Genomic DNA, 27,890 nt, shown 5'->3' with positions numbered 1-27,890 from the left:
CTCATGGAGTTGCTTCATTCATCTCAAGGTCCTGGCTCCATCGCTTCGTCAACTCACATTCATCCAACAGGATAAGTAACTGCTCCTCAGTGAGATTTGGTGACTCATTCTGCAGGAAGAAATGAATATTTATGATTTATTAAAAAATATATACTGTATGTATGTGTGTAAGCAAGTGTGTCTGTGTGTGTATGTGTGGCAGTGTGTGATTTCAAAACTGTATGGTGTACATGCATCTTAAAACAAAATTAAGAGTATGTCTGTACAGATGTGTTTGCAGGTGTACATACAGCAACCTGTCCTTTTACAACTAGTGAGACACACACTGTAAACCTCTGGCAATCAAATAATATGAGCCTATTTTTACTGAAGTGATGACAGAATATTTTTCATCTTGACTGCTGATATCTTCCCATTACAGACATCCTTCACTGGGCTTAAAACTCTGTTTTTGACAAATCCAGACAACGTGTTGCATTAATACATGACCTGTGATAACAGTGGCAGTTCATAATAATGTACTGCTGTGGTTGTTCTCTGTGCCTAGTTGGATGCTGTTTGGGAAAAAACACTTACAATCGGATATAACTTTTGTTTTTTCCCTGATAAATCAGTTTCGGCCCTCTGGGACTGCATGTGAGTTCAAGGAAAAAAGCCAACCTTCTTAAATTAGGTTATGAAGAAAAATTTAAACAACTGCTGATATCTATTTCTGGGAGTGACGTGTTATTCAGCAAGTCTAACTAAAATTTCTGGGGGAAACTTTTAATGCCTTAATGCCCAAGGGACAACGGATGAAAACTAGCTATTTTAGCTAATTCCGGTGCAATTACATTTTAATTTGAAATGTTCATGAATGTACACTGTCCCTTTTTAAATAAATAAACTAAACTAAACTAAATTATCTTAAGTAATTAGATGAGGCTGACTAATTTATTGATGCACAAGTGCTCATAGACAGTTGCTATCACTTGGTGTGAGAATGCACTTTGTTTAGTCAGCTGCAACTCAACAGTCAATTTGTTCCAGTAATATCAACTCATTACCTTTCATGACAAGAGCATTAGGCCAAAAGTGCGTCCAGGAAAGCCAGACCTTAAATGTCTGGGTTGAATAGTAATCATTTTCGTCATTCTCTCAGCTTGTGCACTCATGTTTCCCACTGTCATACCAAACTGAACAGAATGTCCCTGGCCTTAAAGTAGGTATGTCCTGATCCAATTACTCTGTCCCTGTGTCTGATGTGAGTCTTGAAGCTGTATTAATTTACATTTTTTTATCCACATGGGAGCAGCAGAACCAGCTGTAAGCATAATACTGACATATTATCACCTCATAACAATGATATGACAAAAGTGTGATAATTCCCCCCCCCCCTTTTTTTTTCCTGCTAATTTTTACATATCCAACCAATACAAAGTAATATTACTCATTTTGAGTCATGTTTCTGTCCACCTGATGAATGTAATATTCCAACTTCCATCTTCCTCATAGCTCTGTTTTGGTCTACACAAACTACTGAGGGAAATATGTGGATACTTATTTTCTAAATGCTAGTCACTTACATTCTCACTAACAGCCACTAGCCACTAACTTTGTCTGTCTGCTAACATACACTGGGTTTATCTTTTGCTGAAAGCAGTTTCCTGCTGCAGCTGAAAACAGGATTGATGGAAAAAGTGACAGTGAACCCAGACAGTGAAGTTGTTGCTCATAAAATAAAAACAATGAACAGACAAATGCTTAGTAGAGCGGTACTCAGTTGATTCTGTTCTTTAGGTTGGTCATTACAAGCTAAACCTTTTTAATTTGACACATTGTGGGTCACATTTTGGGAGATTTCATTTGCCATGTTTTATTTATTTGTTTGTTTATTTCCTTTAGGAGACAGGGCATGTTGGCATTTTAAAAACATCAGTATAAATGTGCCAGGTTAATTTTCACCTGTAGTCCTGACTCAACCAATTGACAAATGTATAAAAAAAACTTAATGCATTGCAAAGATACAGTCAAAGCAAAAGGAAAAAAACTGGAGAAACCTCCCACTTGGCCCATAGACTTTACATTGGGATGATGTACAAAGATTTTAGCATTGTATTTTTAGGCTTGTGGAAAGTTTTACAAATATAAATTACTAATATTCATAGTAGAAAGAGTCCTAATTTAACCTTTGTTGCAGTAAGAAGTGTCCAGTCAGCAGTTTTATGGATGTCTCTTCTATAATGGCTGGCCACAGATTTTTTTTTTCTGCAATACCATGAGTGGCCATTGGGAGAAGTTAGTAGCGAGACTGACCAGCGGATGTATCCAGTTCTGTTAATACATCCATGAGTTAAACAAGCTACAACATGTAGTGAGCTTTAGAGGTGTCAGTGGGTAGATTTTGTTACCATTGAACTACAATTCTGTAATTGTTGTTTTCTCATACAATTGAGCTGCAAAATGCAAACTTAGTGAATCTGGAAAAACACTCGGTCCAGACACAGACCAAATATTACACCCATGCAGTTGTTTTCGCCTCTTTACTGCACCCTGCTGAGTTACTCAAGGCAAAATCACATTCCTGTGTCTCATCTTGCCTCAATAGCTGAAGCTAATACTCTTCATCGATCATCTGTATACCTCTTCTGACCTCAAAGTTCCAGTTGTTGATAGACATCTCCACTATGTTCAAAGTCCTCGAGAATGTAATGACACCCTTTAGGTCATCGAGGGTTGGTTTGTGGTCCTCATTTGTGACCCCTGCAATTACTCAGACACTGCATATCACTTTCTACTAACAGACAGGAGACCACAGGCACCATGGACACATTCCAGCCACAATGCCCCCTGCAGCACTCCATGTTTTGTCCTTTGACATGCATGTATCAAGACATTGCCCTTTGCATGTGGACTTGACCTTTACCTCTAAATGGCAGAGGATGAAAACAGCCCGTGTGCTTGCTTTGTGTTCATCTTTGTCCATGCTCACATATACACTTACCCACACACCCTAACATGTAGGCATTTTGGATACACTTAGTTTCTATTTCTTGTTTATTTTATGTTTAAATAGGTAACATGAATGAGCCACAACTGCAACTCAAGACATACTGCATTATAATGTGCAGGCCACTTACAGGCATGTCAGTATTTTCAGTGTTCATGAATGGGTAATTAAAAAGTGCCCCACTGGCTGGAGTATTAATGGTAAGAAATGCTTTTAACCAGTACCAGCCGTCCTAGAAATAGAAACTACAAGTTTACCTTACCTATGGAGAGGAGAGAAAAAAGTGAGATGCAAGAAAGAGTGCTTTTTACTGCTATGAAAAAATGCTGTGATTCTTTCAAAGTGGTTGACCTCAGGTGCCCCTGATACTATGTAGTCCAAGGGTGTCTGTGGGTGACTGATATGTGTTTTCCTGTCTGGCTGTCTGTCTACTCTTTACAGAGCCAGTTAAACTCAAGTGTTACAGTGTTTTCAGCTCTTCTCAGGACTTGAACTGCACAGCAGACACCACATTAATTTCAGTAAACAGCAGAGAAAAAGTGCTGCATACATGATATATTTAATTTAGGTGGTTCTGGGAAGTATCCTTCTTCCACTGGATTATCACTGAGACATGAACAACAATTTTGAGCCTGCAGTTTTTTTTAACACAGCGTTATTATCAGTTCCACAAGGAAATGAATAGAGCAGGAGAAGATAAAACCTTTGTCAGAATGGTTCAAGCTTCTGTTTTTAAGCTGAGCCATGAGTGGCTTTTGTGCAAGCAGCCATGGAACATGTGGAGAGAGAAGATGTAAATAAAAAGTCCCCAGTTGAAAGAAGTGTGCAGCTGTGTGAGCTGCTTCCCTTGAGGCTGGTTTTGGAGTTATTCCCAGCCATACATCCTCTGGCATAAACATGTGAAATACAAGCTGGAGGTGGAGAATCTATTCATTCACTTAACGCTGACAGCTCCTACTGAGAAAAGTTATGGACCTGTGACTTTATTCAGTATCTTATATATATTATATTGAACACTGACTTAAATACTACTAATAAATAAAAATGGAAGAATGACATTAGCAGAAAAAACACGTTAATGTTGGATAACTGCTTTATTCACTCATATTTCCTCCTTCCTTCTTCTGACGGATTTGTGACAGAAAAACAATGCATTTATGAGGAAATTGCTTCATGTGACTGCTCATGAATCCAACATAGTATTAGATAAATATCTAGGATTCTATTGTATGAACACTTACACAAATCATAAGAACAGTTTTTGCAATGGGCATATCAGCTACTTTTAATCATACTTTTCACAACTGACTCATCACTGACGTCAGTCACAGTTTGGTTGAAGTCAAATTAATCTTGAGCCCTTTACGTCTGGTGGTTATTGTGAGAGCGTCAGCATTACTGCTCCAGACATTGCATACTACTCTCTTGCTCTCCCACTCGCCCAGCAGGCTAATTGTATCTGTCTCAGTCTAGCCTACAGCCACACAAAGCCATATGCACAGAAAGTAAGTGTAAGGGAAAACCTCTGTCTCTGTCCTGTTTAGCGATGCAATGCATTCGCTTTGACCTCATGCGCTGTCATTTGTCCCTGACTTTACTCTTCTTCCTTGTGCATTTGAATAGTACTAACATGACAGTGAGCTTAATATGTAGTCTGCCCTCCAGACAGGGAAGCCTAGCGTCTACCAACAGACAATGGTAGGATGGGAGAACTCCAGACCCTTGATATATGACAAAGGTTTATGGTCACTATCTCGTATCAGTTTCCCACCAGGAGATGAATCTGAGAAAGCCAGATCTGTTCAGCCCTCCAGCTATCTGCCCTGCAATGGACCACCACCTCTGTACAGCTCAGTGTTCGGCTCCTGTACACATGGGGTGCAGGACCAGTTCACGACAAGTGTGGGCTCCTTAGCTTTCAAGGTCACTGACTTCAGTCACATACCTAAGCTTTATCGTCCACAGACCCCAGGGCCAGTTCTCCATTAATAGGGAGGAATTCTATGAATTACGTTTTATGCACTCCCATTCAGATGTTGAGAGTTTCTCACAAGAAAAGCCAGCAATACTTTCTGTTTTAGTACATCTATGACAACACAGCAGATGCATCATTGTCAATACCTCTTGCCAATGTGTTTAGCAGAGAAAACAAGTCTGTCCAATGTCTGACAATGTGGATAATATAGATAAATTTGCCTCTGGGACTTTCTGAGGATCATTAAAGTCAGTTTGTGGAGTGATTGCTGGATGGAATACCTTATCCTCACTTCACCCCATCATTTAACAAAGCACAGAGCACATATATAACGTTTGCTTAGGCATACCCTAAATATCCTTGTTCACATGACTTACATGTTGCTCTCAATGTTTTGACTGAGCCACTGAATGCAGCCCAAAGAAAAATAAATGACAGTTGTTCATTCTGGGGTCATTTACCAAACAACTTTAGCCTGGGCTGTCTCAATGATGTGGTGAACATACAGTAAATGTTGAATTAGAAATCAGTTTGCAGTGCTGCCGTAAAGATAGAAATGTACAAAATGTGGTTTACAAGTGCCAACATACAAATGTATACCACCTTTATGACAACAACGTCTATGTGCATACTCTGTAGATACAGTGACCTTTAAAATCAAAGATTATTGTAGAGAAAACTTTTCATTAAACTGTCTGTTTCATCATCAAGAAGCAGACAAGAGCAGACAGTGTGACAAGAAAAAGATATGGAAGGAATGAAAGGAATCCGTTTCTCCCTGCCTCCTCTTTTCTGGTGAATCAGTGGGCCTGTGTGTGTGTGTGTGTGTGTGTGTGTGTGTGTGTGTGTGTGTGTGTGTGTGTGTGTGTGTGTGTGTGTGTGTGTGTGTGTGTGTGTGTGTGTGTGTGTGTCTGTGTGTGTGTGTGTGTGTGTGTTCAGACCAACAGATTCAGACCAACTTAAAAGGGTGCCCACTCTGTATTGAAAATACCTGTTGGTATGTGTACATGTAATATGTAAAATGCTCTACTCTCACTCTGAATTCTGTATTATTCCAGGATAATAAAGTTACATTTTGGCTTTTTTAATATCATATTTATCATCCAGTCACACATAAAAAGTTTATTCACATTATTAAACAATTAGGTTGAATTGCACTTGAAAATCCATGGTAACATGAACATGGTGTGATTGATGATGTTGGTCTAAATAGAGTAAGATGGCTTTTACTGACATCATCCTGCTTTTCTGTAAATGTTGGGATTGTCCTTCCTTTTGTAGTTGATCTAGGAATGCAGCCAAATGAGGATGCAGAAAAACTAGCACAGGGTCAGCTGTTCAGTATCACAGATTTAGCTTTAACATTTGGAAACAGCCCTGTTGAGCTTTTTCTTTTTCTTTTTTGTACTACTATGACTTGTCCCAACAATAATCTTTGTGGAGGAAAGGCCAAGGTCTTACTGCTATTAACAGCAAAAAAAGGGAACATCAAAGGTGAGTGGAGATATTCTTTGGAAAAGAGATTATATTCATTGGTGTTAGGGATGAAAGAAAGGAGAAGGAGAGATGACGCTCACATTTTGTTCCAACGAAACATGGCTTTTGTTTGAATAAATCACAGCAGAAAGGTAAATCAGGGAGATCTGTAGAGAAACACTTGAATTCTTACCACCACACGCTGGAATCAATCAAACTGAAGTAGAGCAGAGAATATGTAGTCACAACTAAGATGTATGAGACTGACCTTTTAACACTTTCTGCCTTTACAGTAGCAACAGGCCAGACTAAACATAGAGCCTCATGGTTCCCATTGGGTGAGAAAACATCTAATATCTAATAAATCCTGCTTGTTTATAGAGATATTATGCTTTAGTCAAACATTTTTATTTCAAACATATTTTGAAAAGAAATTTATGGCCTGTCAACTTCTTAACTTTGCTTCTTTCCTTGGAATTCTGTGTTTATTTTCTAACTATTTTCATCACTAACTGTAAGCAGACAAAATGCAAACAAAAGACTTCTTGTGAAAAGGTTGGACAGACAAAGAAAAAATAACATTAGAACACTAGAACAAAGTATCACTGTTTCCAAATGAATGATATCACCCCATATAAGGTAGTGTTAGTGGTTTCCTGTTGTGGAGCTGTGTATGTCATTAGACATTAACAGTTATGAAAATGACAATTAGCTTAGCACAACATAGGAAATAAGGGGAAACAGCTAGCCTGTGACTCTCTCAAGTTCAAAAATCCACCTACCAGCTCTACTGAAGCTGACTAATTAATATTATGTATGCCATATCATACATATACAAATATAAGTATAAAACCAACAAGTGATTTTGCAAGAAATGATTTGCACTAATTATTTTTTAGCCAACAACAACTGGGTGCAGTGCCTTCCTGGAGTCTTGTTGTCTTTGTGTGGTAGCCAACAATCAGCAGAGACACTGCTTAAAAGTGCTGGGTGGATGAATGAACTGTTGTTTACTAAGAAACAGTTATAGCAAATATTTCTCCTTCTAAAACCACAACTTTTAATATTTCTTTGCTGGAAGGCAGATTTTTGAAGGCTAGTTGCTTCCAGTCTTCATGCTAATAGCTAAGTGATTCCAGGCTGTAGGTCCATACTGAATGCATATATGAGAGTAATACTGGTCTTTGCATGAAAGCAAATGAGATAATACCCCAAAATGTCAAACTATGTGCTGCAGTTGTAGCAGATAAACCAAACTATGTAAACTTTTCCCTTCCTTTTGATAGAATTTAGGGAAAGGATCCTGCCTTTTCCTGAATTATTTTTACTTTGAACTAATAACTCAACACAATTGATTCTCTGAAAACAACTTAGTTGTCATTGTGAGAGAATTGCATATTAAACCTGCATAGTTGTTACACACAAGAGCCTGTGTGAAGACATTTGAGTTACATACGTTATACAAATCAACTTAATGAGTATACTGGAGCTATGTGAAACTGTTTAAGAATTCCTTCACAGACAAATTCCATACAAATAAATCTTTTCTACCACAAAACAAGCCTGGTGGCACTAAGAATATACACAGTCAGTGTGCTGTTTACATTGCAGTCACTTTCTGGGTACAGTCACTTAGTGACAGTATATAAAATGCTGTGACACACTGCTAAATGCAAAGAGTGTCTAGAAACACCAGTAGTTAAGAGACTGGTGGTTTTGATGTTTTGATGTTTTTGAGTTTACATAATGAGTAAACTGTTCCTCAAATGGAGCTTAATTAGTAAAAAAATTCCATTTGTTTCTCTTTAATTAGGCCTGGAATAGGTCTTGGTTGCATGGCTTGGTGCCTTTTTTGATGCAAGGGTGTGGCTGGCAACGTTTTTATTACCTCACTGTTTGTGAGTGAAAAGGGTATCTTTTATGTTTAAATTAGACATATACTGTATACATCAGGTTGTGGTTTACCAGTGTGTGAAGTGACTGTGTTGGTAAAATGAAGGATAATACATCTGAATTTGTATTCCATCTACAACAGTGCAGAGAGGAAGCAAACAGATAGTTTGTTGCCCAAGATTGAGGGATGCTATCCATTTTTACAAGGACAGGGCAAACCAATAAATTTATCCTGATGTTCTCCTTTTACCGCACACAAAATTTAAAGACATAAAAGCCAGAGAAAACAATAATCAGGCCTATTCACCTTTGTTCTTAAAACATTCCTGCGTTGTGCCTTTAGCTACAGGGTTTTGGGAAAGAGTGACAGTTCTGTGGTTGTAACTCGTCAGAGGCTCTTAAAACCAGTCAGAGCTCAATGGTTTCCAAGGAACTCTGTGTAGTGTGGGCATCGAATCTCAGCGAAGAATGTTAGAAAGTCATGAAACACTATGCAGCACAAAAGCCCATCAGCAGAGTTAACAACCATTCTCACTGTCAGATCAAATCCATGTACAAAGCAAAGCAGAGCAAGAACTTTTACTAAAAAAATTTGCATCAAACCATAAACTCATACTAAAGTGTGTGAGTGATGGATAAAGAGAACAGGGAGATGGGGAAAAGGAGAAAAATATGGGCCTGCAGAGACCCAAATATTGCTTGCGATTTCATTATCCCCCTGTGAGAATGACTGACAATGAGCTGTGTGCATGTAATAATCTCTTATACACGTGTCTATGGATAGAGGCTCTGAGGAGTGTTATAATACACAGTGCAGTACTTATGTGAACGTGATCATGTGTTTTATTGTGCGAGTGTGTGAACGAACATGGCGGCTTTGAACTCACAGTCATCTCCTGGCCCTGGCCCAGCATCTCCAGCTGCTGTTGGATCTCTTGGAGCCGCCTCTCCTGCCCTCTCCTCTCCTTTATATCCTGCAGGACCTTCTCTCCTGGCTTCGGGTCCCCATCACACTTCCAGCCAATAACCTCGGAGCCATGGCCCTGATACACAACAGACACGACTGTTTCTCACAGGGAGCAAACAACTCAGCTCACATGTGGACATATTTGGGCACTTACAACTCATGGCTGCCACTTGTCAACATTTATATAGGGATCAAAAACCATACAACAGTTCAACACAGTGAATTCAAGTGAAACTTTTCCATTCCTTCAGGACTCTTGTGTTATAGTATGCTCATGTCTGTTAAAATACCATAACTGTAGTATGTCTTAAAGATAAACAGTTTGATGCAGAAACAGATACACATCAATGACTCTCTCCTGCTTAGCACAGGGTAATGTGGCATTTGTGTGGTGTTGGAATGGAAAAATCAGTTCCCAAGTGGGAAAAGCCATGTGGATGCTCCCTTAAGCCAAAACAACAACTCAGAAATGTGCAGTCATGGTACACAATTTGCAGAAAGCTGACGTCACACGTGCAGAAACATGGCGATTGAAAGTAAACGTTTGGTTGATGGCAAGAAACTTTTACCCAATTCATGTGCTCCATATTCGTTTTTTGCTCACTTGTAATTTGTAATATTATTAGGTTAGGTATTAGGTTGTAAACATTAGTTGCTTTCCACCTATAGTGACCTAGATTAGTTGGACAAGTTATTTATTAGTATTAACCCTGACAACAAGTCAGGTAAAACAATATTTTAGTGGTTTTAGAGAATGAAGTCTACAGTCTGTCCCAAGTCTGGAACAAAATACATGACATTTGCTTTGAAGCATCCATGTTGTTTCCACATTACGACTTAAAAGCTTATGAATACACCAAAATCGGAAGAACAACTTCCCAACTCGGAAAATGGGACAAATCAAGGAGCACGTGGATGCAACATAAAATCAGATACTCATATAAGACCTTAGCTTCAACTACAGTCCACAAGGGGTCCAACATAAATGACACATTTACAGCATCCACGTGCATTGGGTTGACACAATGAAGCTGCATCCAAGGTAAACTTTGAAAATGGGTCAGGAGGAAATGGGAGACTCATGCCTGGAGGACTGGCTGATAAGTGAGAGGCTTGTCTTACTGACCACAGGATGGGTCTTTTTCCTTGGGGATTTATTACAGGGACTGAACAGTCTGAAGTGAAGTCGTGCAAATCCACATTGATTAATTACAAATAATTAAACAGATGTCAAGTTTATGACAGTACCTTGCTGATACACTGCAATAATGGAATAGCCTCTGCAGCTGTAGGACAATGAACAGTATAGGTGCAGAAAAGCTAACATTGTCAAATCTCAAAGTATGGGTCAAACTCCTTCCTCACCCCACCCACTGGGAAATACATGGCAAAAAGAACAATACAGTAGAGCCTGACCAGTGGATAATGTTCTGACCTCTAAAAAGACACAGCTACTCTATAAAAGTTTTTTTTATTTAAAAAAAAAAAAGAAAGTTGAATCTGAGAGGATGTTGCCAACCACAGGACTGTTTAGGAGTGTTTGTCCAGTGCCATGTGGTTGAAATCTCCATCTCCGTTGGTTAGTCTGAATGCCAGGCAGGCATATGTATGATATAATAATGTTGAAATTGATGGTTATTTCATAAAAAGCTGACACAACGTTACTGAAGACAACGAGAACCAGCATAATTTATGAAGTTAAACACTGAATTACTAAATCAGTGTAATCTATTATGACACATTTATAATAGGATGTTATCTTAGTTAAATCCAAGCAGGAGGCAAGTTCTGTAGAGTTTATTAGAGTAGAATAGAGTATTTTGAGAGGAACAAACCTTCTGCTCTTGTTAATAAGCGAAACAGACAGGCCCACTAGACTAATATAATTTACACAGATTTTCAGGGACAAAATTATACCAATGTGGCTTGACTCAATTTGCTGAAATATTCAAATCTTTACAAAAACAAGAACATCCTAGATTTTTCCTAAGTGTGTGTGGCCTCACCTACCAGTGCCCCCTGTCTCCATAAGGGAAATAATGACAGCTTCTATCTGAAGCCTCTTTTAAGTGGTTGTTACTAGAGCCCTTCAGTTAAGACTCGCTCACCCAGACTACAAAAGCCAGGACCATGCCGGGATCAGACTCCTGTCATGAACCAGAGTGAGAAACACGGCATTCCAACCAGGAAAAATAAAAATTAAAGTCTAGCTTTACCACCATCCTTACACCACTAAATGCATGTTTCTAAAAAGGCCCAAATCTATGGGAGAAATTGTTTATTTAATTTGGAAACAACCACTGCCCTACTTTTCAAGATCTATACGTAGACTCTAAACTTCTAAATTGCCTGCAAGGCTTAGCACTGATAAAACTATCACTGACCAAAGTTTAGATGAGTTTGGCATGCATGTTACATACTTTCTTACAAAACCAATTTTCTCTGGCTAAATTAACACTCTATAAATCCTGATGAGTGTACATAAATGGCAAGTCCACAGTCTTTTTGTGTAAACCTTACTAATCTGAACGTAATTAGCAAAGACAAATGGTCCAAAAATTACACATCAACTTTCCTGGCTTTATCCTCCTTGTCATCATTGCCTTGAACTTAGGTCTTCTCTTTCAGTGTTAGAGCAGCATGTTACTGATGTAGCTCCTGGAGGTGGAGCTATTTTGAACTACTTTATATACAGGTTAATTAATAATAGCCCTAGCCCCTGCAGATAAATTGTCACCAGATAAATCTGAGGATTGTGAGATGATTAATGGGAGAGGAAAGAAGAAGAAGAAAACGTTCTGATACATAAATCTGTTTTCAGTTTTTGAACTTTTTCTCTTATCTTGGATTTTTGGTGAAATATTGGATCATTTGAACATTTATTGAAATGAAACCATGTGAGAAGTTCAGAGGGAAAAATCAGTACTTGGTGGAGCTGTTAACAACTCACAGACATTTGAAATGTGACCCTGACTACACATTGCTTTTTGTAAGACATCAAAAGCCAAAAAGATTGGAAATGACTGGTTCCATCTTTAACACTGTGTTGTATTTTAAAAGCCTGTTATATTATCCATTGCGTCAAATGATCTGAAAAGTAACTAAAGCTGTCATATGTAGTGGAGTAGAAAGTACAATATTTCCCCCTGAAATGTAGTGGAGGGGAATTATATAGTAACATCAAATTGAAATACTCAAGTACTTCAAATTTGTACTTAAGTGGTTAGGGTTAGGGTTAGGGTTATTTAAGGCTTATAGACACGATCGGTCCATGCGTATTCATAGTAGGAGTAGCTGTCAATGTTTTGCTCAAATACCAAAGTAGTGGAGAAATGAAAATCTTGACCCAATGATGGCACTAGATGAAAAGTCTTTACAATATATCCAGAGCTGAACGTGAAATGTTAGTATCAAAGTTGAGACATTGAGATATTTCACTGGATATCTTCATCTTTCTGCTGGCACTCAAGGAAAAGTCAGAAGATCACCAATAATTTCATGGCAACCCATCTAGATAAAATAATGCTTGACATGAAGTGTCAAGTTTAAACAGATTTCAAATCATTAACTTGTGACAAGTGACAATTGAAAACCATATGAGATCATAAGTATTACATTGACAAAGGGTTTGTTTTCTGGTCATAAAAGATTGATTGGCATATAACTTATTCTTTGTGGTACTTTGCTCATAATTTCTCTAAATATATAATTGATTAAGCAATAATAATAAATGGGTGAATTAAGTTTAGATCTATTTCCAAGGCAATGGCAAAAATAAACAGTAATTTAGTCTTTGTATTTGTGCCAGTTGAATTGTAGTGATGATTCGCTTCTTGGAGTGGACTAAGAGAATAATGATTCTTGACCAGACTCCAGATATTGCTCAAATACATTACAGTATTTGTGCTTGTTTTCCTGGAATGAGTGATAGCTTTACCGCAATATGAGGTTAGACTGAGTGACTTTCCAACAGAGCAGGGGAGACAGACCTGTGCTCAGCTTATCTGAACATCAGAAAATTGGCTCTCCTCTGAGTAGCCACTTGACATGCAGTTGAAGATCTCCAATAATCACATAAGCTAGCTCGGTCACAAGACAGCTGGGAGGCCACAAAGATGTGGACTTTGTTATCCTCAAGTGTGAAAAAAAACATGTCAAACAGAATTAGCTTTTTTAAATAAAGCATGTCAGACTATTGATCAAATATCAAACAAAAGCCTTGGAATTTGATGTTGCATTAGCATCATAAGTTGATATGAAGGGCAGCATTGTAAATACAGAGCATTATACGGACTGTCAAGTGCACCTTGAATGCAGAATGGAGGTTATTAAAAGAGAGAAAGGGGTGATTTAAACATATGACAGCTGCTGAGAAGCTGTCCTTGGTTTACCTTATAGTTCGGGTTTTTCTTTCCCGTAACATGAAAAAAAAACATAACTACTAGTCAACTGTCATGAGCAAAAAACAGTCAGTATATTATTTATGACTTTCTGAACTTTAATCAAGCATGTATTTCAGGTTCATTAAGGGTTTATTGATATCCTGTGATCAATTTTATTATTTCAAATAGAAGCAATACATTCCATCCCAAAGTTGTCATGATGTTTCAGTATGAAACAGCTGCGGAGGTTGATGGATGGTCCCTCTGTCATCCAAAGTGATGAAATACGATTAATACTGGGGATTATTATATGCCAAACATTTCATTTCAAATTAATACAAAACAAATTTTTGATGCCTAACACTCAGCAATACTCAGTCTGCTATATCTTGATGCTCCCAATTAAGGAACATATAATTCCATCACGTCAATCATATTAGTTTTGTAAGGTAGTAGTGGGAGCCATTGAGATTAATACCCTGGAGCTTCTTCGGCACTCTAATGTGGGTCGCATCTGTGGTGCACATCGCCAAATATAATAGCTGGATCCCCTCATGCAGACACAATATCAGATATATCTCATGAACAGCAAGAAAACAAGACAAATGATTAGGTCACCCTCACGCTTCAGTCCTCCCATGCATCCTGCTGCAACACGTATATCTCTACATGGCAACAGGGGGTACCAGCCCACTGTTTCCATCAGCTTCTTCAGGCATTATTTTGCTAGGGCTGTCCAAAGCTAGAGCAATAACCAGAAGGAGAGCTTGATGAACATGTTTACACACTCAAGACATGCGTAACAGGGCCAGCATGTTCAGAGGCAGCTAATCCAAATAAGTGTCAACATTAAAATCATAAAAGCTTCAAACAAACTAATTTGTACAACATGTGGTCTTTTCAACAAAGTTTCAAACTAGCTAAAACCATAAATAGGTGGAGAAACTAAACATCATAGAGACTTACTGGTAATTTTGAAGAGTTCCACAAATCAAACAAAGGGTAACACTCAATGAGTTTTCCCTCGAAAAGCACGTGATGTGGATGCTAGCCAATACTGGAGCGTGTTCTAGCATGCAGTGGCCACAAAATGGCTCATTGGCCTTGACTCCAGGGTCCGCTTTATTAAAAATGTCTGTTGGTCACATTGACTCACCCACTCATTAAAAAACAGACTACACATATAATAAAAGCAGCATGTATTTGTTATACACAGAGTTACCACTTTATTAAGTGATCTAATGCAATCCACTAACAATTCCTACCTTTTTAAAGCTTGAGGTGTATGTTTTCACATCTATACTGTAGACATGTCTAAGGCTGTAGTTAGTGGTTCAGTATAATGCGACATCAGCCTACCTACAGCCTCAAAAATTAAAATGCATTTGAGCTCTGACAGTATCAACAAAATCTGCAAATTATAAGTTTTACAGAGATAGGGCTGTTGCATTACATCATAAAGGTATACTTGATTATGCTTGTATCTGATATATCTTGGTCACAAGTGTAATATACAGTAAGCAAATCTATGATGATCACAGCACTGCCCTGTTCTTGGACTGTTCTCCCAGTTTTGATAATTTTATTACATTTGCTAACCTTAAACTCATCTATAAATGCCTAAATAACCAGGCTCCTCAGGTGCTCAGTGACTTGGTGATACCTCTCGGGCTTCTGGCGCAGTACTGTGAGGTACGTCTGCTGAGAATTGAAAGGTGCCCTTTCATAAATTCACACTTGGACAGACAGCTTTTTCTGTGTGGGCGATCAACATGTGGATCTGTTTACCCACAGAGCTGAAAAATGGATCATGACTGGAAAAATGTTAAACTCAAATTGAAAGTGTTTTTAAAGAGGGTTCAGTCATGCAGTCATGACGGACCTGGTGCTTGTTGTTTTCTGGACCTTTTAGGGTGTGTTTTGTGTTGTTTCATATGTACTTTGTTGTTGACTTTTGTCTTGAAATGTGTGCATATGTATTGTTAGGTTCTGTGTTACATCCATAAATGTATGTACATGTATTATTGAGTTGTGTTGTGCAGTTAAATATGGTTTTTACTGTTGAGTTTCATGTATTTTAAAAAAAACATTATATGGACAGGCTTTGCAAACTAGCTTAGGCTATACATGTTCTGGTATGAGGCATAAGTTCATGCTATATACTTGTCCCTACACAAAGAAACATAACAATTTAAAAAAGGATTCCTACTAACTGGAAAATATTATCTCCCATGTTTGCAGTCAATACATCTTGTTAATGGCCTTTGGCTACACATTACAAAGGGACAGTGCTGTTGTGATGAAAGGGAGTCAGCCTTGCTGACGCACCCAGAAATGCCTGCTGTTGTACAGAACAGCATGCTCCTCTTTTCCTCTGTTTCCCTGTTTCTCTCCCTGTGTTTCTCTGCATATTTGAAGTATAGTAGAAGCTCTGACTGTGCCACGTGGACCCAGGCTACCTGCCAAGGCCTGTCCACATGCCTTGCCACGAGCACTCCGTGTGAGAGCTTGGGAGTAATCTGTTCGGAAGCTATGTCTGAGAGTCTTGACTTTTTCTTTTCCTTGTTTTTGTTTGTTTTTTACCCAGCTTTGACCTGTGGTGATCTGCCAAGTTCTGAAGAAGAGGTGCTGTAACACAGCCATGTGCCATATACAGTATATACCAACCTGCATGCTGAACTTTACGCAAGGCAATACAACAAATGTTTTTAATCCTGCACCATTCTTGAAACAATAATCCCTTCCCCTTCCTCTTTCTCTGTAAAGTTAGACTGCACATCTATCTAAAACTACTTCTTAAGTAAAAATGTCAGGTTTGCATAACAAAGTTTTATAAATGCCCCAAATATGATATTTGTTTGTATCCAAGTAGTCTGTTTACCCTGATTGCTGAACATTCCTTAAGTATTAGAAGATTCACTTGTGGGTCATCTGGATTTTTATACTTGCTTATTTCAGAAATGAGGGTGGTCCAGGGCAACCTCTGCTTCACAGATCAAAACATCCCGATGCAACCTCCTACAATCAAAAAAGGATGTTTAATGTGATACAGCATCAAAACATCCACACCACCTGGGCGTTCTCAGCTTGTTGTTAAAGGTACAATCCACAGAGCAATCACAGGTCTGAAAAATGTACGTCTTATCTGTTTGGAGTCTTTACTGTTGAGGTTGTGAAAGACAGTCTTGCATATGAGATCTTTCTAAACTGTTTTCAATTCTTCACAGGATGTGGCTTTTGAGAGACTCATTGGATCAGCCACCCCTCATCATTTTGCAAAGAAAAGGTAATTTTAATATTTGCCAACTAATGACACAGACAAAATGCATTTGAACAAAAAACTTCAGAAGCAGACCATGTTAAATATTTATCTAAAGCATCTGGAGAGAAAACCGTCCAAGCATCTTTTTGCACTTCTTGTCCCCCAGTGACACATGCTGTGTATTGTCAAGCACAATGGGCCTACTTGACCTACATTTCAGCTGTGCAACAATCTTGTACAATGAGGTGATACATCCAAATAAAACGTGGAACTATGAGCATTCGACATTCAACATTAAGGAAAACACGCTCATTCGCTTTCTTGCCGAGAGTCAGATGAAAAAGTGGCTACAACTCTTCTGTCTGTAGGCCACAATAAACATGAAGCTACTGCCAGCAACTGCCTAGCTTATTCATTCATTTTCTTTATCGCTTAACCTCTAGAGGGTCGCGGGGGAGCTGTAGCCAATCTCATCCCTCATTGGGCAAGAGGCCAGATAAACCCTGGACAGGTCACCAGTTAGTCACAGGGCTTACATATAGTGTAGTGGCAGACAGCTATTCATACTCACAGTTTGTATGTGTACCTTAGGTACAAAAACTGCAAAAACAAATGAGATATAATGTGTTAATAAGTGTGCTTTAGAGGTGCTGGGAGACAGATCTTATTCCTTTGCACAGAGCCAGCTATGCTAGCAACTTTAGCCAAAGCTAACTGTCTGTTTGCAGTCACTTCATATTTACCATACAAACATTAAAGTGCAATAAATCTTCTCATCTAACTCCTCAAAATGTTGAACTATTGTTTTAATTGAGCTCAGCCATAGTGGGGTTACTGATATTCTAAAATACTTAACCATATTTAATTTTGGTCATAGAGAAGATTAGTGATTAGTGTAAGGGTTGTGACTGAATAATCTAGTACTACAATGAATTAATGAATTAATGAAACAGCCAAAAGTTAGATCTCAGCCATGACAGGGAAAAACTTCTCTAAACCACTTAACACAACTGCTGCTGCGGATAACACCAGTGGGAGAGGCGTTTATAAGAAGACAATAAACTGTGTCTCATGGGAATTATAGGGTGGAGAAGGGTGTGGAGTCTATTCTTCTAGGCCAAGTTAACCGTGTGAAAAACAGCAAGCATGCCACATTACAACCTGACATCTCAATTCTCACCCTGCAGCTGTCCAGGCATCAGAAGAATATCAAAGCCACAAATGCTGCGACGATAATGGATTTTTCATATAACGATTAATACAAATGTGAAAATGATATTGTTTTTCAAGCGAAGATAATATAAATGACACATTCGTTCACTGTTAAGTTGTTGCCTGCTGTAAAAAGTTCTGAATGCTGGATGCTGAACAAAACATAACCCTTTTCTGGTGTCTATTAGCATATTTTCACATTTTTCTTTTGGGACATGAACACTGTATTCTAGAGAGGACAGTTTCTTCCATAGCAAAGAAGATAAATTGTATTTGTTATCTTCCTGCTGTCTTCACTATTAAAGAGAAACATATTGTTCTGTTTTGTTTTCTGGCTGTGATTAATTTTAAGGCCAGGAATCACAATACATAATCAAATCTGATACAGATTCAAAATACCTTCACATGAGAAAACTGTTGGATTTGTGCTGAGGATAGCTGGTATAATCTATTTTGACTCTAATACAGCTCACGTTTGGTGATATAAAATGAAAACACTTAAAAGCGTATATTTTAGATTGATATAATATGACTGTTTCTTTTCCACAGTTGCTTGATTATATGACCGGACCAAATAAGCAATTTGCTGACTATCTTCTGACCACATTGTATTGGTCAAGGGGCGTTTTCTGCCCAAAACTCTGCTTTCGCACTTAACATTTGCTGTAGTTAAAATCATGGGTGCTCATCAGCAACCACACAGTGTGACTGAGTGATCTCATCGTCACATATCAAAATATAGCCAACCAATACACAACAAAAAACAACAACTGTAGTTACTATGCAATCACAGCCTTGTTGATTATGGGAGGGATCCAATGCAATCAAATACAGTGGGACAGTGACTGAAAACCATCAGTTTTCATTGTAACCACACTTTCAAAAACCCACATTTGAAAGAATGACGTACACAATTCTGACCTGTGAAACACACATACACACTCCCACACACCCACCCACACACACAGACAATCATGTCACAAAACACCCAAAACCAGCTAATTCTCATGACACAATCTCCTTTTTCTGGCTTCAAACTGTGGGTGGTGCAGGCGTTACCACACAGTGGTACAGTAGGAGGAGTGTCCTTTACATTAATCCTATGTGCCAACAGATGTTTTTAATGACAAAAAGGCTGTTTCAGCTGAGGCTTAAAAAAAAGAGGGGGAGCAAAAAAATAGAAGAATGCAAATGGAGCAATGCTGTCATTAGAAAAATATCAACAGTGTCCAAGGAAAACACTGAACAATGTTGTGCTTTGATTCCATTCAATCCAGATCATTCAAGTATGGTTTGCTCTTACCTGACCCTTTTCCGGTCATCAAAAATCAAAGAGCCAGAGGCAAAGAAAACAAGCCTTTTTCTCATAAGCACTTTCAATATGACTCATCATGGGGCCATGTGATGAGTGAAACTATGTTTCCACAAATACTGATGGTATGGTTTATGCCTTATCATTTAGTCAGTACAGTATAATATCCACCTGCCATTGCATTGCCCTATATTGTAGAGATGGAAAAACCTCAAAGACAAACAGTGCCCTCATATGTGCTTTACTGCTACAGATGCAAATCTAAAACCCAGAATCCACAGATGACCACTTCAGTCCAAATACGCCTTTTTACATCTTACAAAATTGTATTGCTACAAGTAGATGACTGGCTGCAATATATGGGCACTAGTCTTCTTATGCAGTTTACGGTAGCCTTCATATGTAGTAAGCCGTTCTGCATGTGTTAATATCGCCAAATGAAAGGGAAAGCCTTGTTCCGTTTCTGGAGCTGGCACTCCTCAACCTCCATGAGTCCTGTAATTACGTTATGATGGGGGGCTGACTCTCCTCTGTGGCAGTATCTAAGTTGGTGCCAGGCCTCACATGCTGCATTCACCGTCCCATGCTCAAGTGAAGGACCTGCTTTACCAGACAGGCTCTTGCTAAGGTGACTGCACAAGAATGCAATACTTTTTCATCAGAATATCACTCCCGACTTATTGGGAAAGAATGCAGCCAAGATCTGAAGTCACATTTTCAAGAACTGACTGATGAGTGCTCACTAGGGAGAGGAGAATAACTCCCTCTTCCATGTAATGTAAAACTGACAGATGATCGATCTGACATTGCCAGGGAACAGGAGACAACAGCAAACATAAAAATCTAGGTCACGATTAAACATTGTCGGGAAAAACAGTTTTAGTGGTGTTGAAACAGAGGTATGATGCTCTCCTTTGTTTTTATTAAAGACTGCCGGAATGAACAGCCAAATAAGCAGGTACCTAAGTTACTGTCCAAATGGTTATAGTTAGGAACTTTGACTGGTGTAAGCTTCTGCATAGAAGAAAGGTAACCACAAAACAAAAGCATATTTACTTTTATGACCACCTTTAGGATTTATGGCCACTGATGTGGAATGAAAGACTGGCTCTGAATGAGATTTATTGCTAGTGCAGTCTACCTTTCATATATGCCCTAATAGTGAGACTGGATTGAGGTAGGGTAAGGAAACAGCTTCTTTTTAAGCGATACAGGTGTGGTGTTCACCAACCTTTCACTTATTATTGTATACACTGCATGACAACACTTAAATCAAGTGAATTTTTTGCTTTTTTTTCTAAAACGTATTCGCCCTTTTAGCAGTCTGAAGGTGAATCATCTGCAACCAGTTACTTGAGAGACAAAAGTTTTGTGTAATTGTTTAATTCATATTTTACATCATTTAAAAAGCATTGGACATATCAACACTAATGGGTAGCAGATGATAGATGGATGTTGGGGAATTTTACTTTCCCAAAATCTCTCTAACTATACAAAATGATTAAAGGGTGGGAAGGAACGGAGGGAAAGTAGGTTATACAAAGTAACACATCCAGCTGCCTAGTAATATCAACGTTTTTTTAGAATTGGCCACAAGTCCACTCTACATCATGAAGGGAGAGTCTCCCCCAAAGGACCATTATCTTATTTAAAAAGGAGTTTTGGTTTAAAGGGCCATTCTGCTGATTTTACACATGAGCTTCAGTTCTTGCTATGTGTGCTAGTCAGTGACAGTAGTTGTGTAGTGTCTTCTGTGGCTGGGGGGGAGATTTCCAAAGTCTGAAAAAATAACTCTGATGATGTCATCAGGGTTGTCTCAGCTCAGGACGCTGTCTGGAAAACAGTGTGTGGAGTAATCCGCTGCAAAATGTAGGCTCCAGTGTTTTAAGTCAGGTTATCTCAGCATTTTTCTTGTTTGAATCTGTCTCTTCTAAATTCCCTCTAACCCTAACCCCAGCCTAACTTAATGGAAGTTCAATACTAAGTTGCTGGAATATCTCTTTAAAACAACAATCACAATTATCGAGGCAGTGTTACAGTACACTCAATATACCTCAAGTATTGATCATGTCCGTATGGATGTGGTCAGGTTCAATAATTCTCTGTGGCATTGATTGAAACAAAATCTTGTACTGAAAACTAAGTTTGCGAGATTTAGTTTGTCTTTGTCAGGCTGTCGATTAAGTTGTAACTACCACAATTTGAGGTTGAAGCCAATGCAGAAGTTCTGCAAAGTGCAATACCATTGATGGCCACTAAATAATGGATCTAAAAAGTGTCAACTTCTCTCTAGATATATTAAGTGATTTTTTTTTTTTTTACAATGAGCAAGTAAAGCAGCGAGTCATTATGGTTTCAATCGCTATATTCAGGCCCTCTGTTAAGTGTGCTGGTGGTCATTAAGAAATTATTGCTCTGTTAATAAGATTTGAAGACTTCCAGATGACATTAGATAAGTTTACAGTGGGACAGTGAGATAACAAGGATACCAGTATAAATATTGAGGACATTATGACATCATGTGCTATTTCAACAATGCGATTCAAGGTCTGTCATTTTTCCTTGTCTACATCCAACAATGATAGTAGAAAATGGCAACCTGGGTTCGCAAGACTGTTGTAAAGTTTTTATGATTTCAAAAACATCATTTTCCTTTGACAGCCTACGCAATTGATGAGCATGGCCATCTGGCCTTGAAAATGCTGTTAGATAAGTTCCTGTGATAACTAACTGAGCTCATGTCTAGGAGCAGGCCCAAACACAGGAACCAAGGCCTGGAAAAATTTTAAAGTTATAAATATCCGTGAAGTTCGTTCTCCACTGTCTGATGTGGTGGTGATGTAAAGGTCATACTCTAAACTCAGACAATATACAATAAAATGATAAAGTATATGCAGTAAATGCAACTTAAGGCATGGACAAAATATTGGGAAAACAAAGATTAACAATAAATGTGTTAACTAAGCATGAGCATAATGATCATGTTAAAATTAAATATTAAGAATACTTAAATGTATCAGATTTACCATTACTCACATGGAAACAATACAAATGTGTTAGATTCATTTTAGTAGGAACAAATAATGCACAGGAAGATTTATAGTATGGCCTTCATATGGAAACCTGGAAAATTGGACGGAAAAGAATGCCAACCTTCAGTTCCAAATTACAGCATACAATTATAGCGAACAATACTATTTTCTCCATCTTACGAATAGGGGTGTAACACAAAACTTTACAAAATCTTGCCACTGACACCCCACTGAGCTGACCTTGTAATAAGGCTTAAAGACCTCGCCTCTGGGTAGCGTTGAATAGTGTCTAGAGAAGTTAATTGAGCTTGATGAAAACTCATTGCTATTACAATGTAGACATGGGGCTGTTGGATACATACCTGACACATACTTGCATTTGTGTAGGAGCTTTGCACGGAGAGAAATTCTTCAACAGGAAGGAGAAGGCGAATTTTGGAGTCAATGTCAATCAGCTGCTCCAGGTCAGAGGGCTGCGGGGTGTAACCCTGGCTTGTAAAGACTGACACAGCCCACATTTCCTGCTGGAAGAGAAACATCACTGAAATAAATCATTGGCCCACTGGCCTGTTTTATGTTGTCGCAACCTAAATAGGGGCCTATACACATTATATATCCATTACATATTTTGTGACCTTGTAAAAGTGATGTCTAGAACAGGGAAGAGGTGCAAGTACTTCTGGCTGGTGATCAGGGTGATCTCTCTTCACCACACAACATGCCAACTATATGCTCAAATGGCAAAACATCAATAATTGCCTGCTCCTCACAGTGATTGTCTGTCCCAGTGAGACTCCCATTATATTCTTAGGGAAGTAGTGGGTGGGGGGTGAGTTCATCAGGGTCCAGTGGTGAGATAAGTTCTTGCAGTAAGGCTTTCATGCCAAAGAAGATCACAACTAAAGAGCACAGCTGTAACCTCTGGATGCTGAGGAAACCTAGACCAGCAAACGTCAGCTAGGTGGAGCACATATCCAATACAAAAAGCCAAGAATGAACAAAATTGAGACCCAAAAATGATTATGTGTTATACCTACAGATTCTCAGATGGTCTAACCTTTGTAGAGTTTCACTCAGATTTGGCAGAAAACCTCAATTCCAGACTTAACACAGATGTTGGTTTGCTGTTTGTGTCCATGTGCCATTTTTTTTTTCAACCATTGCAAAAGACACAATATAAAAATGTAAAAGAAAGAATGACAGAATCCTAGCATCACTTTCAATCTTACAACAGCCGTAGCAATAATTTGTATTTTAACCTTGATTCTGGACTACTCCAAATTTGACCCGCTGATGGTAAAGTCATGTTAGCTGACTTGATATTAAACTCTGAGAAGAAATGTAGACAGCTAACTAGGTTGAAAACACTGGTTGTGTTCTTCACAGTGATTGATCCCAGCTTTAAATGAACAATTTGAAACAGTTTGACTCTCAGCACGAAAACAAATAAATGCATTATACTCATGTTGAACTATTACTTTCAAGCATGAAAATTGTTTGCACAGCTGCAATATCATCCAAAAGATTAATATAATCACTTTTCCAATCCCCATACTGAATTGAAAAAATATTGCTCTCACCCTTCACATATCATCAACCCAAGGCCAAAGGTAAGATATGAATGTCAGTAAAATATATTACACATCTCCAAATGCGGCACCAAAATGTGCTACTATTACTGACTGCTACTGATTTATTGCCGTAGGTTAGCAGAATTACATAAAACTGGGAGCTTGTTAAGTCGAGACGCACTGACATCAAAAATGTGCAAAAGGCTAACTCTGTGGTTGATGTGTCCCAGGGGTTTTTGCCAAGAACTGGGTGAAGTCCTCAGAACTTAAGACCTATCACTGACAAATTCCTGGTGACATAAATAATGTGCTCGCTCCGTTATGGTCATGCATAATAGCATGCTTCGCAATAACAGGAAGTCTTCTTCTAGCCAATAAAAAAACCAGAGAGCATCTGCACTCCCCTCACTTTGGTATCTGCCACCACAATTACTGCAGTGTTGTTCTAAAACGCAAGGCAAACATCATAAATAGAGCAGCAAGACATAAAAAAAAGACCCTGGTAAGCCGTCCCACGGATGCTGAGCTGTCGGGGTCAGGCTAAATGGAACCGTATGTAGGTAGGTATGTTCCCTCTTGCTTCCCAACACGCTTTATCCCATCTGACTTCAAACTGGCCTCACAGCTGCCAAGAGGACTATTAAGGCAAATTAAGAGTAAAAACAAAAAAGCATTTGAAGTTAGGATGGTGTGGGTGGATGTTCACAGTGAGATGGTCTCCTGCTCCAGGTGGCACAGGGTCTCAGATGATCACAAGGGAAACAAGACATCTCATTCTCTTGGCTTTGAGCTCTGTCAGCACACCCATCGCTTTGAGTGCAACTGTAGCTTATGAAAAAGGGCTATATGAGAGATTCTGGCTACTGAATTTCACAGAACACTGGGGGAATTGTTATGAAAATTTGATTATAAAATGAATCCATAACATGTGGCATTCCATGTGAACTGCATCTGGTTCATAATCTGAACCGCTTTGAGGAGTCAGAATCTTCTGCCCATAGGCTATCTCAACTGCCAAGCAGTCATCAAAACATGAATATCTGACCAGTGTTACTCCATGTGCTCTGTTCTGTAGGCCAACGTGTGGCTGAGTTATTGGGCCTCTTTTTGCTTTTAACAATGTCACTCAAAAGGTCAACTGTGGTAGATAATAAAACAGATTCCAATGACGAAGAGCATTAGAAAAACAGTTTATAAATGCACAGGATCATATTCAAATGCTGTGACTAAAAACTGAAAATAATATTTGCCTTCTATAAAATATTAGATATATCACGTGAGATCAAAGTTGATATCAGACACACTGAATGGAATCATTTGCTGCAATGCTGCTCCCCAAAAGACCTCTAGACACGAGGGGGAAGTATTAAGAAACTTGAAAAAGAGAGACTCAACCGACAGCATATGTTGCCTGTTAAAGCTTCATGTCAGCCTACCTCACTGTCTGCGCCTCTGGCACTGTCCTCTTCCTTTTCGTCTATTTCTTGGAGGAGCTCAGCCAGACGCTTCTTCTCTGCCTCGGTCAAAAGCACTTGGCCACCCTCACCACTTACCAGCTATTGCATTGCACATTTAGAAAAAAGACATTGAAAATTGTTATTTGAATCACAATTTCATGTGGTGCTGTAGGAAGCTTAAAATGTGTCTCTCTTATAGAGATAAATCTTTTCCTCGCAGAAAAGACAAACAGCCAAGAGACTCGCTCCAAGTCATGCGATATACCCCACAAGTGCATTTGGCCTAACGTGAACTTTGACATACCTCGATGTTTCTCTTGACAAAGTCCCTCTGTTTTTTCTTGCCTTCAAAAACTTCACAGTGGCTGCCTTCAAATTGCTCTTCCCATGTCTCCTCACGGCCTTCCTCAAATGATTCTATCGTGCTTTCTGGCCTCTTTTCACCTGTCAGGAGTACCACACTTTAGTTTCCAGGAGGTAAATATTGAAAAAGTAAGTCAAAGCTTGAATAATAAGGATTTGCCAACTCTGACTAAAAAAACACCTACAGTTTTATTAGTGTCATTTTTCTAACTATGAATTCATATATTTATCTGCTGATCAACATGATCAAGAGTTAGCAGCCAAAATAATCCAGAAACAGGGATTCATTTGTACGTAATGAGAATATTCTAATGACCATTCCATCTCACGAACGAACTCGAACAAACTCTCATGATAGCGTTTCTGGACCAAGCAACTGAATTCCTCAATGCTCCAAGGCAGCTGTTTTGTAGTAAGTAAACTAAGATGCTTTTCCTTGACGGATATCACATAACATATATATATAAAGGTTTTGATCAGGAAATTGTTAATATAAGTAAAACAGTGGGTAAACATTCACATTTGGAAAACAGCTTTAATAACTTAGTGCACTACTGTAGGCACCAGTCCCTATCAGAGTGGAAAAACATCTGATGTAAGTTTCCTAAGCTCATAGCACCATCAAGTGTGCAGTTCAGGCAATACAACCAAGATAATAGAACAGCCATTATTAAAACAGGCATGCTGCATTTTAAATGTTGTTTTCACTGGGGCTGCAACTAATTATTATTTTAGTTATTCATTGTTACTTGCTGACAAACAGTTTAAAACTTGCAGATGTTCCATTTAGTGTCATATATTACAAATAAAAACAGTAAATAGTCACATTTGAGTGGGTGGAACCAGAACATGTTTGATACTTTTGCTTGAACAATGCCTTAAATTATTTATCAATTACCAAAATAGTTGCCAATTAATTTCCTGTAGATTAACTAAATGATGCAGCTCTATGTTTTATTAACTTACTTTTCCCCATATGTTGCCTGTCTCTGTCCTGTTCACAGTCAGGAACCTGAGTTTTGAACACTGACACAAAGTCATCCTCTTCTTCAGGCCCTTTAAGGTAGAAAACATAATTTATATATCAGTGACATCGTGTGCTACACCTGTGAGCACACTGTTCATGACCTGTACACTTCTGCCCATACTTACCAGTAGGTGATTCCAGAGCTAAAAACAACTTTGTGTTCACAGCTTCATGAGTACACTCAGAGCGGCCTTCAGGCTTATTCTGCTGTAAAAAACAAAACAAAAAACCACACAGCATTGCATTATCATACTAGTAAAAAATACTGGTGTAGTAAACTGGAAATGTAGAGTGAATACAGTTCTGTGTCTACCAGTAGCTCTTGCCAGAGTTTTGCTTGAAGTTCTTTCCTTTCACGCCTGACTTCTTTTTCTTTGCAGATCTTTGAAGACAGTATTTCATCCAGCTGTCTCATTTCTTCAATGGCCCTCTGTAGTTTAGGATCTTCCTTCTCTTTGTCAGTTATTTCAACATCACACTGACCTAAAAAGAAGCACATATTCTGTTACAAAGCAGCTTTATCGACAATGAACCATCCTGAATAGTACCGTTTCCAAAATGGAGCACTCCACTGGACATTATACAGAACACTAACCTTTGTCAGGACTTAAGGTTGAGGAGTTGTTTATAGTTTCTTCAGAGCTGCTTTGGCCCTATAGGGAATTGTTTTGTAAAGTAAATGTAATTCAGTTGTTTTTAAGTTAACCAGGAGTTTTGTATTGACGTGTATCTTCTTTACTTAATTACCTGAAAATCAGCAGTATCGTTGGTCAAAACCTCAAGGGAAAATGGAGTTGTTGGACAAAGTCTGTCACTGTGAGGCAATGACACGCTCGACACTCGGCTACCAGTTTGCTCACTCGATGCAGGTCGGGAAATGTCATCCAAACTACCTCTGATAATTTCCATGGTGGTCTGATATCTTTCAGCTGGATTTCAACAAGAAAAAAACAACATAAAGCACCTGCGATC

The 27,890-nt window shown here is 38.6% G+C and overlaps 1 protein-coding gene across 1 annotated transcript; it reads right to left on the bottom strand.

The window, feature by feature from the left end:
- Nucleotide 1: 1 nt before the first annotated feature.
- Nucleotides 2-27,827, bottom strand: fsip1 (fibrous sheath interacting protein 1). The gene is made up of 10 exons (XM_062439777.1): nucleotides 27,666-27,827; nucleotides 27,514-27,571; nucleotides 27,232-27,401; nucleotides 27,044-27,122; nucleotides 26,858-26,947; nucleotides 25,833-25,972; nucleotides 25,508-25,627; nucleotides 22,863-23,024; nucleotides 9,221-9,376; nucleotides 2-109 (listed from the first exon to the last, which is right to left on the bottom strand). The coding sequence occupies exons 1-10, from the start codon at nucleotides 27,825-27,827 to the stop codon at nucleotides 2-4; spliced, it is 1,245 nt and encodes a 414-aa protein (XP_062295761.1).
- Between the last annotated feature and the right edge of the window lie 63 nt (nucleotides 27,828-27,890).

Source organism: Scomber scombrus, chromosome 19, assembly GCF_963691925.1.
Source record: "Scomber scombrus chromosome 19, fScoSco1.1, whole genome shotgun sequence".
NCBI classification, from domain to species: Eukaryota; Metazoa; Chordata; class Actinopteri; order Scombriformes; family Scombridae; genus Scomber; species Scomber scombrus.
The sequence above is the reverse complement of the archived record's forward strand: the minus strand, read 5'-3'. Positions and strand labels throughout refer to the sequence as shown.